Source organism: Pan troglodytes, chromosome 12 (genome assembly GCF_028858775.2).
Source record: "Pan troglodytes isolate AG18354 chromosome 12, NHGRI_mPanTro3-v2.0_pri, whole genome shotgun sequence".
NCBI lineage: Eukaryota > Metazoa > Chordata > Mammalia > Primates > Hominidae > Pan > Pan troglodytes.
Genome location: NC_072410.2, coordinates 28,226,333 through 28,246,267, shown reverse-complemented (window position 1 = coordinate 28,246,267; position 19,935 = coordinate 28,226,333). Strand labels below are relative to the sequence as shown.

Here is a 19,935-nt window from a genome sequence, read left to right as displayed (position 1 = left end):
GCTCTTCTGAAAACCCATACTCATAGTGCATGATTATCCATTAAGACAAGGTGATGGAATGTGTGAATACAGCTGAGGAGACACCACAAGGCAAACGCTCAATGGTTCCCATTAATATTGGGGAAATCAACATTATAATACAGAAAGCCATAGGCATTATTTAATATTTGGTTTTGCCATAGGCATTATTTAATATTTGTCACTAAAAATATTAAATATTAAATATTTAATATTTAATATTTTTAGTGACAATGCATACAGTTGTACCTAATAATTGCAAAATTAGAGATGTAAAAATAAAACAAAGGCATATTGTGTTTGAGTAGGAAATCTGTAGACGTCTAGCTGGTTTTCTATTCCAGGCCCAAAATTCTAAATATAATCATGGTACCCGCACACAAATTTATGTTAAATACCAACTTCAATGAAATTACTCTTTCTCCTCATTCTCTTTGTTATTTATATGTTGCTTTCCTTAAGGGAAGAATACAAATGCCTTGCTAAGAAGCATTCTGTTTGGTTGTAGGCTGCATAAAGGGAGTAAACACAAAGTACATTTGACCACAAAATGACTTTTTAAAAGCTAGAACTATGGTAGCATGAAGCCAACTGAGGTAATCTAGAATAAAATTTTCTATGTTTGTTTCCCTTCTTTGCTCTCTTTCTACTCTAATAACTGCAATTCACAGAGGTAATGAAGAGTATAATTCCCTGATAAAAACACAGCTCCAAGATTAATCCTTTCTTTAACTATGAAGTTCGCGTGTCCAAAGTCTTGTAGTTGCTGTCTGATTTTTGATCATGGATGGTGATACAGATATTTATCATCAACTCATAACTTCCCAAATCTTTGAAAAGTCTTACTATTGATGGTTCAACTAGTAGAAACATAATCTAAAATATCTGAAAATAAAGTTTTTATTAGAATGTAAATAGTAATACAAATTGTAATAAGGTGTAAAAGTTCTTTCTTCACTGAAGCAGGACCATGATGTCCTGTACCCCACAAACACACTACTCTCTCATGGTCTAATGTATTTTAAAAGTCCTGTAATTGCTATTAACTCAGACAAGTTTACTTAACTTGTTCTAAGCTTCTGTTATTTACTACAATTTATCACTCAACAATCTCTATTATATATGTTGTTTTCCATGAGAAATTTTTTTATTAATAATTAGGATTCTTCAGGGATAAGAAAATATTTGAATAACTAAGTTTGTGCATAAACACATTAAGGTCAAATACCCATGACAATATTGTGTGTTTCTGTGTGCTAGAGACAAAAAATTCAAAAAAAATTTTAATGAATATACATTAAAAACTGCTTTCATTACACTGAGATGATCTTCCCTCAATGCATGAATACCTTCAGAATTCACATAGACCAAAGAATTGTATAAAATATAATAGCCTTAAAAATATTATTTGTACCTGGCACAGTGGCTCCTGCCTGTAATCCCAGCATACTGGCAAGCTGAGGCAGGCAGATCACCTGAGATCAGGAGTTTGAGAGCAGCCTGGCCAACATGGTGAAACCCCATCTCTACTAAAAATAGAGAATTTAGCAGGGTATGGTAGCACATGCAGGTAGTATCAGCTACTCGAGGGGCTGAGGCAGGAGAATTGCTTGAACCCGAGAGGCAGAGGTGGTAATGAGTCAAGACCGAGCCACTGCACTCCAGCCTTGGTGACAGAGCAAGACTCTGTCTCAAAAACACAAACAAACAAACAAAAAACCTAATTGTTCCCACGTAAGTCTATGTTCACACAAGATCTGAAGAGTACACAACACCGTGAGACAGGACAGACATAAATTTTAAAAGTTATATTCTGGTTTCTGTAAAAATAAAACGGTTGAATTTAAGCTTTTAAGACAAGTCAAGGAAAAGAGCAAAAAATGCAAAAGTGAAACTTGAAAGGTCATTTTCCCATCAAGGGCTCATGATCCACTGGACATTCACAAACTATATTGTTCAAAACATTAGTTCTGAATTTTGATCTGAGTATCCCTGGAGTTGCAGTTTCATTCAAAGATGTCCAAGAGGTCAAATAAGACAATATCATTTGCTATTTTCAGTTTTCTTTTCTGAGAACAGCACAACAAACTTCTTCAGAGAAATGAATCGTCCTAACTTCATAGGCTAAAGGCTCATGAGTCACAGTTCTAAGGGCATTTATAAAATATGGTGGTGCATGCTTGTATTCTGAACTTTTCAACTTTAAAATCTCATATAGTAAATATTAATAAATACAAACTGATTAAAGAAAAGCCCACTTAATCTGACATTATTTTTATTTTTCTTTCTTTCTTCATTTATCAGCAACAGGAGAGTCTAACTAAATGTGGTAAAGTGGTATAAGGGAATACAATGAAAAGTGTAAAATGAATTAAACCAGAGATAATCATATCAATGTGGATACATCTGGAAAATATAATACAAAATACACCAAAGAAAGTGGCAGAAAGGTATGTAAAGTGTATAACCACTCACATACCATTTTGGGACACAAATAAAAAATTCTGCATATTATTTCTGAGCATCACAATATAGTTAAAGATTTCAAAAGGGCATTGAAATGAAAAACGACCAACTTATGATGTCGGTAGCCTCTATGCAATCATGTTTTAAAAACCTTAACACCAAAAAGTCTCAAAATCACCATTTTAAAAGACTGTGTCTACCAGTTACAAATCAATCATTACTTTCCTCATTTTTAATAGTCAAAGATGCCACAAACACACACATACACACAGCTATATATACACCTACACACACAGTCTTGCTCATTAGAACATCTGATTGGCTTCAGATCATCAGTGTAATAACACTAGCAGCAAGCCTCTAAAGTTAAAACAGAATCTGACATGTTAATAAGTAAAGCTTTCCTCTAGGTAAAGATCAGAACTCCAAGTAGCACTTAACTCACTGGAAATATCTTAGAGTCTCAAAATTCACTGCTTTGAATCCCTGACAGGTATAAAAATTTTATACTGAAAACTTCATGCTATTCAAAACATTAAAAGAGAAACATCTGAGTTAAAGCTTACATTTTTAAAATCTTTTTTATGCTTCTAAATTTATTTTTATTCAAATATGGATACCAACAATAACATTTATGTCAATGCCTTCCATTCAATTTTGAACAAACAGAATTAGGAATAAGAATAATGTGAGTACTTCCAATCATTGAATGTACTTATTTCCAGTATTCCATTAAATGTACCTGCTCTCAATGTCTGTACATTCTTTCTTTGTACTGCTCCTTTCACAGCAGGATCTTCCACTCCAGTGCTAGGCTGAATGGGTTTTAAAAGAAAATGATTCATAAATCATATATATTTTATACAACATGGAGTTAGTGATTCAAAAATATACATAATTAATTACCTTCAAGGAAGAATGTTTTGCAGGAGGCCCTACAAAGCAAAGGGGATATGTCATCAATTATATTTAAGTATGACAGGGCCAACCAAACATTCATGCAGTGGTACTATCGAGCTGAATTCTCATGCCTGGCTATAAAAATAATTACTTAAGGTTTTGAGGGTTCTTCTTGGCTTCTTTTCATTCCCTAGGACAGCAACATGACAGAAACATAATGAGGAAAATAGGAATATAGGATTCCTAAAATGCACAGTTTACATTTCAGTAGTGAGATTATGTTTCAAATGCCTATACCTAAAATAGAAAAGCATGGATATCACCGTGAACACGTGGACTGATGAGGAGAAAAGGGACCATTAAACAGAGGAGCAAATCAAACCTGAGGGAATCGACGTCAAAGCTCATGGTGAATGTACAGAGTATTTTAACTCAACACATCAGAGGCATTGCTGCCAGCATGCCACAAACAAATTCCCCTTGTCTTGTCACTGAGGAAATACACAGTTGGGATGACAGTTCAGGTGAATGTGTGATTCACCTCTCATCAAAGAAAGTGTTCTACATTGATCAGCTAGTATACACACTTACGAAATGACAGCTAATCAAACTACTCATTTTTCCCATGATCACATGGGCTACTGCAGCACCTACATTTCTCCTGTCCCCTCATTTGGCCTTGAATTAGAGCTCCTTGATCCACTCATGCAAGGCGGTCCATAAAACACATAAAATAAACCATGTCGAATAAGCTTCCGATATCAAAATATTTATCAAAAAAGAAAACACTGAATTACCACAGACTTGCTAGATATGAATACATATTTATATTTCAAAATCAGTGCAGTATTTATTGAAAAAGAGAATTTTGGTATTCACAGAATGAATTTTATATATGATTGCTTCTAAAATTAACTAAGTTTGGTGTATTATCTTACACTGTAAAGGACTTTTATAAAACAGCTATCATATCAAAGAACTGGCTGTCTCAAAAAAAATTAGCCAAAGCATCTATATGCAACTTAATCACATCTTATTCCCTCATGTCAGTGAAACTTCTCTCTCTGAGGCCTGACAGTTATCAAGTGAAATGAGCTGCTGTGGTTTACCCCAACTCTAGCACTCCCTCCTGCCTCCAGTACTCTCCACAGCAATAACCTCTTTTGTGAGACTGGGCATATGCTGAAGCAACTGGAAGTGAGTTGTCTCAAGTTTACTTGGCTTCAACTCCCAAGACCCCAGCAAATGTCTTTCTTTCCTCCCTCCGTGTCCTTTCACAATCCCTCTTCCTTTGAAAAATTGATTTTTAGAACTGTCATCCTGATGCTTCCCTTCCTAACTGCTTTTTATGGATAATTGTGACCACTTTTTTCATCTGTATTCAGCAGTAGTATACACCTGTAATCTCTCTGTTTTCATCTCATTCTCCTTCCTCTGTGGCTAGAATCATGCTCAGAAATAAAAGGAAATTAATGCTTTCCCTGGATTCTGTTATTTTTTAAATTGCTCTCCAATGGTTCTTTTTCCAGAGGTCTTTAAAGGAAGGCTATCCCTTGCTATTCAGAGCTGTGTCCAAGGACCAGCACCAAAATCACCTGAGTACTCATGAGAAATGCAGACTCCCATACCTGCTGAATCAGAATGTGCACCTTCCAGAAGCTCCTCAACTAATTCATGACAATTTGAATGCCCTGTTCTACACTGATGTGCTTCCATATTGGTTTACCCTAATTGCCCTTTTGCCCTAGCCTCAATTTCTTCCCTATTATGTCCCTCAATTTAATACTACATTGTAAGCCATAATGTTTCTAATGAACTTTTAATCAGGCAATAACTTCTCAAATTAATTTCTTCTCCATAAATCACCCAACACTATTCAATTATGTTAATTTGGCCTATATGATACTATCCTATGAGGTTACATTTTCTATAAAAACAAATTATAGCTATACATGGCTGACCATTTTTGGTGATGTTCATCTATGGTAGACAAAACACAGGTCTGTGTGGTGAGGTGCCTCAATCCTTAATGCCTCCCCAGTAGTGAGGATGACAGCAAGAGAAGGAAAATGTTATTCTAATTCTCTGACACATTTTCGTACTGGAAGCTCACTTTATCTTCTTTCCTGTTTCTAACACCATGTTCTTCCTTCTTCTACAGATCAATTTGCCTTTACTATCCTCTATTACTTACCTCTGCATATGCTTTTTTATTTATTCCATGTACACTCCGCTCTCCTCATTCTTTCTTTCTCTTTATTCATTTCCTCTTCCCTCTCTCCTGACTTGCCTCAGGTCTTACAGTATCTTAAAATGGAACTCATAACTCAGCTCCTTTAGTGGTACTCCCGATAGAATCAACTGCTGACCCTTGGTTAGACACACAACTTATCACCATTTCACTTCTCCTTTACTTATTATACAGTTAATAGGACACTTTCTTTAGCTATTACACTCTATTAGTGCTCATATTTTCAAAGAAACATTCCATCAAATGACCTTTTTTTGTTTTGTTTTTTCTGAGACGGAGTCTCGCTCTGTCGCCCAGGGTGGAATGTAGTGGTGGTATCTCCACTCACTGCAAGCTTTGCCTCCCGGGTTCAAGCCATTCTCCTGCCTCAGCCTCCTGAGTAGCTGGGACTACAGGCACCCACAACAACACCTGGCTAGCTTTTTGTATTTTTAGTAGAGATGGGGTTTCACCATGTTATCCAGGATGTTCTGGATCTCCTGACCTCGCGATCCGCCCGCCTCGGCCTCCCAAAGTGCTGGGATTACAGGCGTGAGCCACCGCACCCGGCCTCCATCAAATGACTTTTTAAATAAAATACGGTTCTCACCTTCTCCTTGTCCATTGACTATTCTGTTTCCTTTTTCATGCGAAGGTCCAGGTAAAGGCTCTGACACTTTCTCGGGGACACACTGCTAAGGTAATATCAAGAATTAGTTTCCATTTTAAAATTATAATGAGTTGCATCAAGAGTTTCTTATCAATCTCTTTTTATGAAACTGGGTCTCACTCTGTCAACCCAGGGCTAGAATGCAGGGGCCTGATTATGGCTCACTGTGGTCTCAAACTCCTGACCTCAAGCAATCTTCCCACCTCAACTTCCTGAATAGCTGGAACTACAGGTGCGTACCATCATGCCATGCTAATGTTTTTATTGTTATCTTTGTAGAGACAAGGCCTCATTATACTGCCCAGGCTGGTCTCAAACTCCTGGGCTCAAGTAAATCTTCCACTTCTGCCTCCCAAAGTGTTGAGATAAGCAGTGTGCACCACCACACCCAGCCCTAATCAATTTCTTTAAATCAGTCTCAATGCTGCCCAGGCATGGTGGCTCACACTTGTAATCTCAGCCCTTTGCAAGGCCAACGTGGGTGGATTGCTTGAGTTCAGGAGTTTGAGACCAGCCTGGGCAACATAATGAGAACACATCTCTGCTCAAAAAATACCAAAAGGAGTCAGGCATGATGGTGTGTGCCTGTAGTCCCAGCTGCTTGGGAAGCTGATGTGGGAGGATCACTTGAGCCTGAGAGGTGGATACTGCAGTGAGCCAAGATCATGCCACTACACTGCAGCATGGGCAACAGAGCAAGACCCTGACTCCCCAAAAATTTCAATTTAAAATGTGAGAACGAAGAGAGATACAAACAAAAAACAAACCTAATTGGTCAATGAAATATGAGCTTAAGCCAAGAAAGAGAAGAAACAGCATGAAGTACAATAAAGTACATGGGGAAATAGATCTATAACAGAGCCTTTTGCTCTTTCATATCCCTGATAATACTAATTAATATTTATGCTACAATTAGTTTTTTGTAAGTACTTCAGTGATAGAGTTTATTACTATAAGACATTCAATTAGCTAAATATGGTCATCGACCACTACCTGAAAGAACATTATTATAACAGAAGAGAAAACTAGAACTTTCAATCAGCTTTCCACCCAGAAAAAAATTGGTCACCAGAATTCTAAAGAGTAATGTATGGCAGACACATGAAAAAATGATCATCATCACTGGCCATCAGAGAAATGCAAATCAAAACCACAATGAGATACCATCTCACACCAGTTACAATGACGATCATTAAAAAGTCAAGAACCCACAGGTGCTGGAGAGGATGTGGAGAAATAGGAGTACTTTTACACTGTTGGTGGGACTGTAAACTAGTTCATCCTTTGAGGAAGACAGTATGGTGATTCCTCAAGGATCTAGAACTAGAAATACCATTTGACCCAGCCATCCCGTTACTGGGTACATACCCAAAGAATTATAAATCATGCTGCTCAAAGACACATGCACACGTATGTTTATTGCGGCACTATTTACAATAGCAAAGACTTGGAACCAACCCAAATGTCCATCAATGATAGACTGGATTAAGACAATGTGGCACATATACACCATGGAATACTATGCAGCCATAAAAAAGGATGAGTTCATGTCCTTTGTAAGGACATGGATGAAGCTGGAAACCATCATTCTGAGCAAACGGTCACAAGGACAGAAAACCAAACACCACATATTCTCACTCACAGGTGGAAATTGAATAATGAGAACACTTGGACACAGGATGGGGAACATCACACACTGGGGCCTGTCGTGGGGTGGAGGAAGGGGGGAGGGATAGCATTAGGAGATATACCTAATGTAAATGATGAGTTAATGGGTGCAGCACACCAACATGGCACATGTATACACATGTAACAAACCCACACATTGTGCACATGTACCCTAGAACTTACAGTATAATAATAATAAAGAGTAATGTATGGCTTGAAAAGGTATATTTAATAGAACATGAGTTGGAGCTAATAAAAAGCTTAAGAAATGTTAATCTAAAATCTCAATGTTAAGATTGCAGTTGAATTATACTAGAAAATATATTGTAACCCTCTTTGCTACTGATGACCTATTTCTATTTTATTTCCTTTTTAATTACGGCATAATTTCTCAACATAACATATCAAAACTTATACACCCTTAAATATTAAAAAATACAATGTAAGCAATATTTTAAATACAATATTTAATTATTAGATACATTAGGTTTATTATATTACTTATAACATTCCATTATATAAAAATTCATTTGTCTATTTATTCAGATTAAACAACTATTAAGGCTGAATGTCTTATGCCTGTAACCCAGCACTTTGAGAGGCTAAGGCAGGCAGAACACTTGAGCCCAACAGTTAAAGACCAGCCTGGGCAACAAGGCAAAACCCTGTCTCTACAAAACTCAGCTGAGCATGGTGACACAGGTCTATGGTGACATAGCTCTATTGTTTCAACTACTGGGATGGCTGAGGTGTGAGGATCACCTGAGCCCAGGAAATGGAGATCGGAGTGAGCCAAGCTCTCACCAGTGCCCTCCAGCCTGGGGGACAGAGTGAAACCCCATCTCAAAAAACAACAAGTAAAATGCTTCTTACATGGAAGACTGTATTCTAGGTACTCCAGGATACACACAAATATGTTTACTGACCTCCAGTAGCTTATGGTATGCAGGAGCTTCCAATGATTATTTAAACAACTAAATAGAAAACCTTCTGAAATTCAAAATTTCAGAATATGATATGAGGACTTTGAGTGGTTATTTTATTTTTTAAGATGTAGTCTTGCTCTGTCACTCAGGCTGGAGTGCAATGGTGTGATCTTGGCTCACTGCAACCTCTGCCTCCCGGGTTCAAGTGATTCTCCCACCTTGGCCTCCTGAGCAGCTGGGATTACAGGCATGCATCATCACGCCTGGTTAATTTTTCTGCTTTTGTTTTGTTTTTGGTTTTTTTTAGAGACAGGGTTTCACCACGTTGGCCAGGCTGATCTTGAACTCCTGAACTCAGGTGATCTACTGACCTCGGCCTCCAAAACTGCTGGGATTACAGGTGAGTCTCCACACCTGGTGAAATAAATATTTTAAATAAACTACAATGACAAAATTATGATGATAAAGTCTTACCATCCGTTGGTATTAAGAGTCTCTGCTTCTAGAACTGGTTATTTGCAGCAAAATACATGTTATTCAATTAGATGAAGTGCCTTATATAAACTCTTCATGGACAACTCATAAACCACACAAAAATTCCTTTGCAATACACATTTTGAGAACATAAATTTAAATTTCTATATTTCCACAATTTATATTTTTAAATCAGAAACGATGTTGCCCAGGCTGTTCTCAAACTCCTGGGTTCAAGCAATCTTCCTGCCTCAAATTCCCAAGTAGCAGGGACTACAGGTGTACACCACCACACTCAGTTATTTTTCTACAATTTTTAATTTTTTTTGTCTCACTACAGAACCAATAATATAAGTAGAAAAACAATCTCTCGTAAAAACAATATGATACCAAAATAATAAGTTTCCAAGAACAAAAGCTATATGCTATGTGCTGAATATTTTTGCCACTAAAAATCACCAGGAGGATCCCATGATTACTGCAAATAATTTGATCCACTGAAGATTTATACAGGCATAAATATTAAGAAAGTCACACTTGTATGATTTAAAAGTCAAAGTATTAGTATTTATCCAAATAAACCTTAACCAAATTTCATATTTCCTCTATTGGAGAAAGCGTTTCCTAATGTGATTTTCCTGTCACTACTAATTTTCCAATTCATTTTTTTTCAGCTCCCACCCTGTCACAGTACTTATCAATCTTTGTTAGTTACCAAAGTTAAACACATTTTTTGAATCAACTAGCCATATGTATGTTTTTCTCTGACCAACTTTCCATTACCACCATAAAACAATGATAGGTAAACCACTGCTAAATTTGAAAAGTAAATACTCTTCAAAAGTACATTCAGAGTGAGAAAATTAATTTTACAAGAGACCACTTTACCTTAGTAGCAACACTCAAGTCTTTGTCATCCGATGCAGGCAATGAATCCACACGCAGTTCATGGAAAATGCTTGAGAGCGAAAATACACAACGAAAATGAGCAAGTTGATTTCTTTACAATTTTTTTAACTGCCAGTTTATATCCAGCTTCCCCCTCAAAAAAGGAAACCATAATCTGGGGAAAGGTCAGCAATCTATATATTAAATAGTGATTCTTGATATAATTAAAATATGTCCTCTGTTCTAAAAATAGATTTTAGTTACCTATTTCTGCCTCCACCTGTCTAAATCTATAAAATATTCAATGAAAACTAACCTTGAGCTTTATAACAAATAGTGACAGTCAATAAATTGGCAGAGCCTGACAATGATTTGCCCTCACAAATTATCTGTCCTGAAGCTAAACTTAAAATTCAATTAATGGATGACATAAATTTTGTTACCTAAACTGGAAGAAAACTGATGACCTAAAACAAGGTAGAAAGATCCACTGTCTCTTTTCCATGATCTGTCTCTGGATAAAAGACTAATCTGCATCACTTCAGAATGGCAGTCTTGATTCCTCAGCATGGAAGCCACTTAGAAAGGTCCTATTGCTTTCCTTTGCCCTAAATCAGTACAGGAAAGCCCCTACAATATTTGAAATGTATGAAAGCTAAATGTACAGAAGTCAAATAACAAAGGTGTATGTTCTTATTGAGAATACTTTTCCCAGAAAGATTGAAATATTAACAATTATAAAATCCCATTATTTTCACCCTATAGGTCCTACCTTATTCAGGTCCACATAAACTAGCAAGCCCTTAAAACTTTTCATAGGCACTCAGACACCCAAGGAGAGAGACTGCCAGAAAAAAACAGAGTCCTGGTAGTTGCACCTCTATTTCCCTAAGTACTCTCTAAGTATCTGTCTTCCTATGGGCTCCCACTTCCAGATTCCACTTCTGCAGGGCTCCACAGAAGTCTTCAATCTTTAAATCTTCAGTCTGTGAAAGCAAAGATTCCTGAAAGGATGGCCTCAAATGACCAGGAGTAGGAGCTCTCTATATCCCTGCTCCTGAAAAACAAGCTAACTGGAGTCTCCATCACCTGCCCCCAGCTAGACACACTACCAACTACCCAACTGAACTCCATGACTGATTTGCCAGCCAATCATGCCCCTGACCCAGCCCACATGGACATGGGAAGGACATCAGTGAATCGGGAAAAGAGGCAGAGGTGAGGAGACACTTGTACTGGGCCACAGATCTATGTAGTTCAGCAATCTCCAGCCCCTTACTACTCCAGGGGCTCTAAGCCACCCCTTTGTAAGTCAGGATGGAAACAGATGACACCACATTTCTATCTGCTGCAGACGCTCCTCCCAGTGTCTCAAAATGTTTTAGCATCTTTCAGTAAAAATCTTCAAGTTTGTCAGTCCTTGATTTAAAAAAAAGCAGCAAACTTTTTAGAGCTCCCTTGAACCTTCTATTTTAATGTGCCTTTGTAGATAATTCCCAACATCTTGTGTCCTTCATTTTTATAATTTATCTTTATCAAACTTGTCATAAACCCCAATATTTTGATCTCTTATAGAAGAGTCTGTACTCCTATCCAATCCAGTGTTGTTTATCTTCAAACTTGGACTTCCCCTGCTCATTCCATTCTTATCTACTTCCATTGGGTTCACCAGCTAATTCCATTCTCATTCTACCCACAGACTCACTCCCGTTTGTATTATTAAAACACACGCCAATAGGATATAAAAAGAAGCAAGAGTACTGGGCTTTAACATGAGTTCAAATCTCATTTCTGCCAATTCCTATGTCTAAAAAAAAAGCATCCTAATCTCTTGGAGCCTCACATTCTCTATCTAGAGAATCATTTGACCAGAATGTTCAACACAGGTAAAAATACTAGAAGGTATTTTAATTCATTCCAAGATTCCTTAAAATTCTGTAATTCTACGTCCTCTTGATACTATCTATAGAAAAACTTAGAATACATAGCCAGCAGAGTTTGAAAAAATAATAGAACAAAAGAAATACCAAGAAAAGCAGAGAAGAAAGTTTTAAAAAATGAAGACAAGATTATAGAAAAGTCATGGAAAAAGCAACAAGACTAAAAAATGTATTATGGAAGTAAGCAGAAATACTTGCCTAAATGGAAAACCAAACTGGGAAGTCAAATAATTTGTCTCTAAGACTTGCCTAAACTTGCTTTTGTAAAACTTACACCCCTATGGCCAAAGCTAAGTAAGATCTGCCCTAGAGCCTTTGATGGTAAAAATAAGATACTGGTTACCACTGAAATTGTCAAATTTATTAGGACAAACTCTTGGACTAACCACATTCTAATGATAAACTTAAATGAGAGTTCAAGGTATTTAAACTCTCATTAATTTAGACATTAATCAAATTAATGAATCTGACTAATCTGATTCAGACCTATACCTTGATCCAAGGGCTGCACAGATATCTGTCAATCTATGCTGAGGAGCGAGAGACAGGATTTGGAAGGCAGGCAGGCTGATGGTCAAACTGTAGGCCAGCTACTTTGTTAACTATGGGATCATGAGGCAATTAATCAGCTCTAATCCATAGTTGTTTATTTAATAAACAGCAGGTTATAGGAAGACAGATGTTGTGATGGCTTTATGAGATGATAAATGCATAGAACATATTAGGATGTCTAGCCCACAATACAACACTCAACAGATATTCGTTTCTTCCATCTATATTTTCTTAGTTAACATAATTTTTTAAATCTATAAAATCCTACCTGACTGCAGATTCATCAGAACTTCCAACATCTATTAAAGAAAAAGGTAAAATGCATTTTAAATCAATAATAAATGTACAGAATATTAAAAGCATAAGTATTCACAGTGATGCATCCCTCTAATCCAAACTACTTGGGAGGCTGAGGCAGGAGGATCACTTGAGGAGCCCAGAAGTTTGAGACCAGCTTGGGAAACACAGTAAGACTCTACCTTCATAAAAAAATTCTGCACACTTGTATTTATGCTTTAGATCCTGTTTTTTGTTGTTGTTGTTTTTGTTTTGGTTTGGTTTGGTTTTTTAAAGCATAAGACTGATGCTTTGTTACAAAGCATTCCTTTGGGAGCATGCCTGGGACCTTATTAGAATTAACATTCGTTATACATATTGGTAGGTAATTAATGCAGTAAGAACTCTTCCCTTTGTGTTTATTAGATGCAAAGAAGAATAAATTTATTAAAATTTGGTATCTACAAGTGAACTGAAGTATGCAAATCATCCTAGCCAAACCCTATGAGATCGAGTAAAAATGGTATTGTTAGCAGAACAGGTGTGATGAGTCAACAGTGTCAAAGAGCATGATTTCTGGACCAAAATATGAGGTGCCATTAAAACAGAGTATACAGTAGTATCCCTTATCCACTATATGTGCAGAAAGACATACTTGACACATTTTTCTCTGCTGTCACACCACAGCAACAATCATCAACAAAGAAGGCTTCTGTGACCAAATATGTGGAGGGTTTTTCCCCACCAACAAGTAAGCAATCATTCCTGCTGATGACACCATTCAATTCTCACACCCTATCTGCTGGTAACATCAGATTCAATTTAATTTATAAATTAAACTTTAGCATAGATATTTATGTATAGGGAAAAACAGTTTGTGATTCAGTACTATTCATGGTTTCATGCATCCACTGGGGGTCTTGGAATGTATCTCCCACAGTTAAGGGGGAGCTACTGCACTTATTTTGTTATAACACAACACAGCCTCTCTAGCTCTTCAGTTCAAACTGCTCAGTTCAGAATAAAACACCCTATCACCAGAAGTCAGCAAAACATAGGAATCAGACCAGAAACAGGAATCCTTGCAAAGACTTTCCAGCTGCTAGTGGAAAAGAGCTCAAAAGAGATCAATGTATTACTCTGGCTACTACTCTTTGGGGACGGTGCTGGGTGGTTTACTTAGTTGTAGCTATTTGCTCTGCCCTACATATAGCAAGGCCCAAATTCACCTGCCATTTTACCTCCCACAGAAAAACCGCTGGGAAGATCACTCCTTTAAGAGCTTATCTGCTAGGAACCACACCTCACATTCAGAGAGAAGCTGAAGAAACACCAGGGAGGTGTGGCAGGCTGCTGGGCAGTACTATATGATGTGAAAAATATATAGAAAGAAAACCATCAATGCCCTTTTACTACCAGAATGTTCCAGTGCTTGCCCTTCTCCCTAGTAGGGGAAAAAAATTCTTTTTCACCTCACAGAAAGCAAAACTCTCTTGCTATCCCTCATGACAGAATCTAGTTGTAGGTGAGTCACATCATCATAATACAGGCTGTTGTCAACCTCATCCCTCAAAAGAAGAGGATCAGTGAGGAACATATGTATTTACCTATGGCATTCACTGCCTGGTCTTATTTCCAACCGAAGGTAAGTATGAAAGACTTTGTGATTCCAGTTTTATAAAATACAACCCCTTGCACTTGTCCCCTTCCATTACTAGAGAGTCTATCTGGACCCACCTCACAGAGCAAGATGCTCCAGTTTGTGCTGTGTGGTACAGCACGGTGTCCTTTTCCTCAACCCTTTCTATTATGTGCCACATATCTATACAAATCACGTTTTCTAAGTATGTAAAGCATATGTCATCAGAATATATCATTCTTTACAATGATAAAGAAGCAAAAGAAAAACAAAAGGACAAAGAACATCTTAAATGACTACATTCAACTGCCATGGAGCTTTAATTTTTTAACTATTCAAAAAGATATCCACTGTATTATTCCAACTATGTGACTCTTCTGAAAAAAGTGAAACTATGAAGACAGAGTAAACATCAATGGTTGCCACGAGTTGCTAGGGAGAAAGGGAAAGATGAACACGCATAGCATAGAGAATTTTTAGGGCTGTGAAACTGTTTTGTCGATAATATTACAGTAATAGATACATGTCATGTCATTATACATTTGTCCAAATTCACAGAATGTACAGCATCAAGAGTGAAGCCTGATGTAAACTATGAACTTTGAATGATTATAATGTGTCAATGTAAGTTCATCAGTTGTAACAAATGTACCACTCTCTGGTGGAAAATAGTAATAATGGGGGAGCCTATGTGTGTGTGGGAGGCATGGGATATATGAGAAATCTCTGTACCTTCCTCTCAATTTTGCTGTGAACCTAAAACTGCTCTAAGAAATAAGGTTATTGATTTAAAAAAGATATTCAGCTGGGCTCAGTGGCTCATGCCTGTAATCTCAGCACTTTGGGAGGCAAAGGTGGGTGGATCACCTGAGGTCAGGAGTTCAAGACCGGCCTGGCCAACATGGCAAAACTTCATCTCTAATAAAAAATACAAAAATTAGCTGGGCATGGTGGCTGGCACCTGTAATTTCAGCTACTCAGGAGGCTGAGGCAGGAGAATCACTTGCGCCTAGAAGGCGGAGGTTGCAGTTAACTGAGATCGCACCACTGCACTGCAGCCTGGGAGACAGAGTGAGACTCCATCTCAAAAAACAAAAAAGATATTCACTGTCTATGCATCCCAGGATCTCCAGAACAACAATTAAAATAAATAAATAAATGGCTGGGGGCAGTGGCTCATGCCTGTAATCCCAGCACTTTGAGAGGCCGAGGTAGGTGGATCACCTGAGGTCAGGAGTTCGAGACCAGCCTGACTAACATGGTGAAACCCCATCTCTACTAAATACAAAAAATTAGCCAGGCATGATTGTGCATGCCTGTAGTTCCAGGTACCTGGGAGGCTGAGGCAGGAGAATCATTTGAAACTGGGAGGTGGAGGTTGCAATGAGCCAAGATTGTGTCATTGCACTGCAGCCTGGGCAACAAGAGCAAAACTCCGTCTCAAAAAAAATAAGTAAATAAAATAAAAAATAAAGATATTCACTGAACCTGTTACTATGATATATTTAAGCAAGACACGGTGATCCTAAAAATTAGAGATCATTGAAGACCAAAGTAACAACATGTGGTCATTACTTCTCAAATTGAACTATATAAAATACATAAAATAAATAAATTTAATTGCATGCTTAAGTAAGAAAATATTGATAAAAATAATTGAATATTTTATCTTATTTCATAATTCTAAACAGGGATTTAGCACAATATGAAAACTAGACTATTCATGTAATCAAAATAAAAGAATTTTTATTCTAATTTTAACTCAGAAATTATTTTGCTCATTTAATTTAACAATTTTACTGAAAGGTTAATGAGATAAATAGGACAGATAATAATTACCTAACATTGCTATGGTAACTTATATACAAATAGCTGTTCATCACCAAAAGTCAAAAAAGTAACCAGCACTGCAACTTAAGATGGATCATACAACAGAAATTAGTACCAAGTTACCTTATCTTATAATATTATGTTATTAAAATGAAATTTTAAAACAACACCAAAAATTAAGTTGGGGTTACAAGTGTTGTGCAGAAAAGATTTCATATAGCAGGCAAGAGGCTGCCATCCATCCTTAGAAAGGCCTGCATGCAAGGCTGGCCCTTGGCTGGTGTTTAGGAAATTGGAAATGGGAGGGTTTCCACCATTCCCTGAGAAGAATGGCTCACTGTGTCTAAAGTGCTTATAGAAACAGTGTATTTACTCTAAACAGCTGCTTTCCTTGTAAGAGTCTGGAATTTGGGTACATGTGAGGGAGAGTAACCTCCATAGAAAAACTTGGGCACTTAGTCTCTAATGAGACTCTGGTACTGGTAGACATCACTGCACATATGTTGTCAAAATGTGAGCCTGGGAGAATTAAGCAGATCCCGGGAACTCCACAGGACAGAACTCCTGGAGGCTTGTGCCTTGTTTCCTCCAGAATTGACCACATGCACCTTTTTCCTCTACTAATTTTGCTTGTCCTCTTCCTTGTTATCAATTAAAGATCTGAGTATGACTATTTGCTGAGTCCTGTGAGTCCTTCTAATGAACCACCAAACCTGGGGTGGTCTTGGGAAACCTTGACACAAATTCATTGTGTAAGATTTGTATTAAGTTGATATGATACATGTAACTGTAATCAGATGGTTATTTCACAGAATAACTTTCCCTAATCTGTTTTTCTTTTCCTTTTTTGCCTTGATATTTGACTTGGAGATTCTTGTATTTCTATATCTATCCAATTGAATAAAGCCATAGAAGGAATAAATGAAAAAATAATGTCAGAAAATAATGTGAAATAAGCAGCAATCCTCTTTTATCCGAAAAAAAAATAGAGAATCTGGGTGATTGACAATATGTTCTACAATATGAATGTTTCTAGAAAAAAAAATGAAAAAGTGGTCAATTTTCTGCAACTAAACTGGGCTTCATTCCTTTTTATAATAATTTTGAAGGCCAGGTGCAGTGGCTCACACTTGTAAATCCAAGCATTTTGGGAGGTTGAGGCAGGAGGATCACTTGAGCCCAGAAGTTGCAGACCAGCCTCGGCAATATAGTGAGACCTCATCTATTAAACAAACAAACAAACAAAAACCCTTAAAAAGAAAATTAGCCATGTGTGGTAGTGCATGCCTGTAGTCCCAGCTACTTGGGAGGCTAAGGTGAAAGGATCACTTAAGGCCAGCAAGCAGAAGTTGCAGTGAGCCAAGATGGCACCACTGCACACCAGTACTGACAACAGAGGGAGACCCTGTATTAAAAATAAATAAACAAATAAATAATTGTGTATCAGGCCAGATGTAACCACACAAAACTGTAGTCCCAGCTGCTCAGGAGGATGAGGTAGGAGGACTGCTTGAGCCCAGGAGTTCAAGGCTACAGTCAGCTATGATTGCACCAATGAATAGACACTGTATTCTAGCCTAGGCAACATAGAGAGACCCCATCTCCTATGATAATAATAATTAATTGTGCATCATTCAAGTAAATTGTATAACTGGAGAAAATCATATGACTATTGAATATACTATTATAGTCTACTACTGACCATAGAGTTCCTGTTTACTTGCTTCTAATCTTTTTCTTCATTTCTCATAAAACTAAAAACATGATTTAAACCCATTAAAGGCAGTTCATCACAAAACAAGTCAAAAAGTCAAAAGAATTGCATCCAAACAGTAGGATGCATTATCCACCGCTCTCTGTGAACAGTTGGATTTGGTCATTAAGAATCAGCAGGACTTTTAACTTTGTGTCTGTGTGCACAGGTGTGTGCACATGTGCATGTGTGTATGTGTACGTATGTAAACTATGACAGATAAAATCATTTTGCTTGTGTACGAATATGTAATATAACTTGTGCTTCTCACAAAGGAATTGCTTTTCCATCTTCTGTGCTCAGTAGCTATCTTCAAAAAATAATCTCCTATTTGTATGGGTGCACACTGGTTCAGTTCTACAGTTCTTATTGCCATTTATTTATGGTACCAGAAAGGGATTGCTGAGTTCCCGGTTCTAAAGATAGTTACTTTCTTAGTGACACAAATCAATATGTAATACAGTTCACCCTTGAACAGCAAGGGTTTCAACTGCAGGGATTCACTTATATGCAGATTTTCTTCTGCCTCTGCAACGGAGAGACAGCAAGATCCACCTCTCCTCTTCCTCCTCAGCCTAATCAACCTGAAGATCATGAAGACCTTTGTCAGGACTACTTATGCTTTATGAAAAGTCAATATGTTTTTCCTGATGATTTCCTTTCTAACAGCTTCATTTCTCTAGCTTATTTTATTGTACGAACACAGTATATAATAATGCAGCACAAACAAAATAGGTGTTCATCAACTGTTTATGTTATCAGGAAGGCTTCCAGTCAATTGTGGGCTATTAGTAGCTAAGGTGAAGGAATCAAAAGTTATACTCAGATTTTCAACTGCACAGGGATCAGAGTCCCTCACCCCCACATTATTCATGGGTCAACTGTAGTTATTTATTTACTAAATATAAACAATTTATTATAAAAATGAAATCGAAGATCCATTTGTATAACAAGTCCAATTTGTTATAATGTGACTATAGAGGAAACATACAACATATTAACTTAAAAATCTTTTTTCTTATTTATGCAAAAATATTATATAGGATTTTAGGGATCATAATTAAATAAATGAATGTTTTCAGACAATAATGTTTGAGATTATAAATTAGCTACAACTACCTTCTTAAATAAATCTGAATTTCAAACTAAACAAGTTAAATTTTAAAAATTTACATATGTATATACATATATACACATTTAATTTACACATATTTTTAAACTGGTCTTTTTTGACTGAAACTACCTTAATCTTACATCTTACTTTGTACTTTCTTATCAAGAGTAGGACCACCAAGAGAAGTAAGAAATTCACAATCAGAAGTCTTACCTGATTTCTCCTTTTTAAGTATCTTCTGTTTATGTTCCAAAATTTGTTGTTGAATTCTACGTATACAAAAGTAATAAATAAAATTGCTATTTTTATACTGAAATAAAAAATATTTACCAAACATATTAAATTCCAAAACCCTTTCAGGCTATATCAGACCTAATATCAGAATTTTAATGTCCCATACACTTCAAATTTGTAAACCTTACAAGCTTATTAAGCTTATAATTAAAAAAGAAAAGAAAGTGAAGTACTCATAAATGGAGGAAGCACAGCTCAGTACATGAACCCTAGTTAGCTGGATTTCATGCAAAGTGTCCTGCACTCAGAGTAAGTCCTCACTCTGTAACCAAAATACCTCGCTCTGTAGGTATTTTG

General features: G+C 36.9%; 1 protein-coding gene across 2 annotated transcripts in view; it reads right to left on the bottom strand.

The window, feature by feature from the left end:
- Positions 1 to 19,935, bottom strand: part of LOC112207519 (ankyrin repeat domain-containing protein 20B) — a 41,882-nt gene that overhangs the window by 10,250 nt on the left and 11,697 nt on the right. Inside the window, exons 6-11 of one of the 2 annotated variants that reach the window (XM_054678014.2) lie at positions 19,558 to 19,613; positions 13,001 to 13,031; positions 10,241 to 10,310; positions 6,225 to 6,309; positions 3,391 to 3,419; positions 3,227 to 3,299 (exon numbers count right to left, since the gene is read on the bottom strand). In XM_054678014.2, coding sequence (XP_054533989.1) covers positions 3,227 to 3,299; positions 3,391 to 3,419; positions 6,225 to 6,309; positions 10,241 to 10,310; positions 13,001 to 13,031; positions 19,558 to 19,613 — 344 coding nt within the window. The remainder of the gene's footprint in view (positions 1 to 3,226; positions 3,300 to 3,390; positions 3,420 to 6,224; positions 6,310 to 10,240; positions 10,311 to 13,000; positions 13,032 to 19,557; positions 19,614 to 19,935) is intronic. The other variant, XM_054678015.2, reaches the window with a different exon arrangement.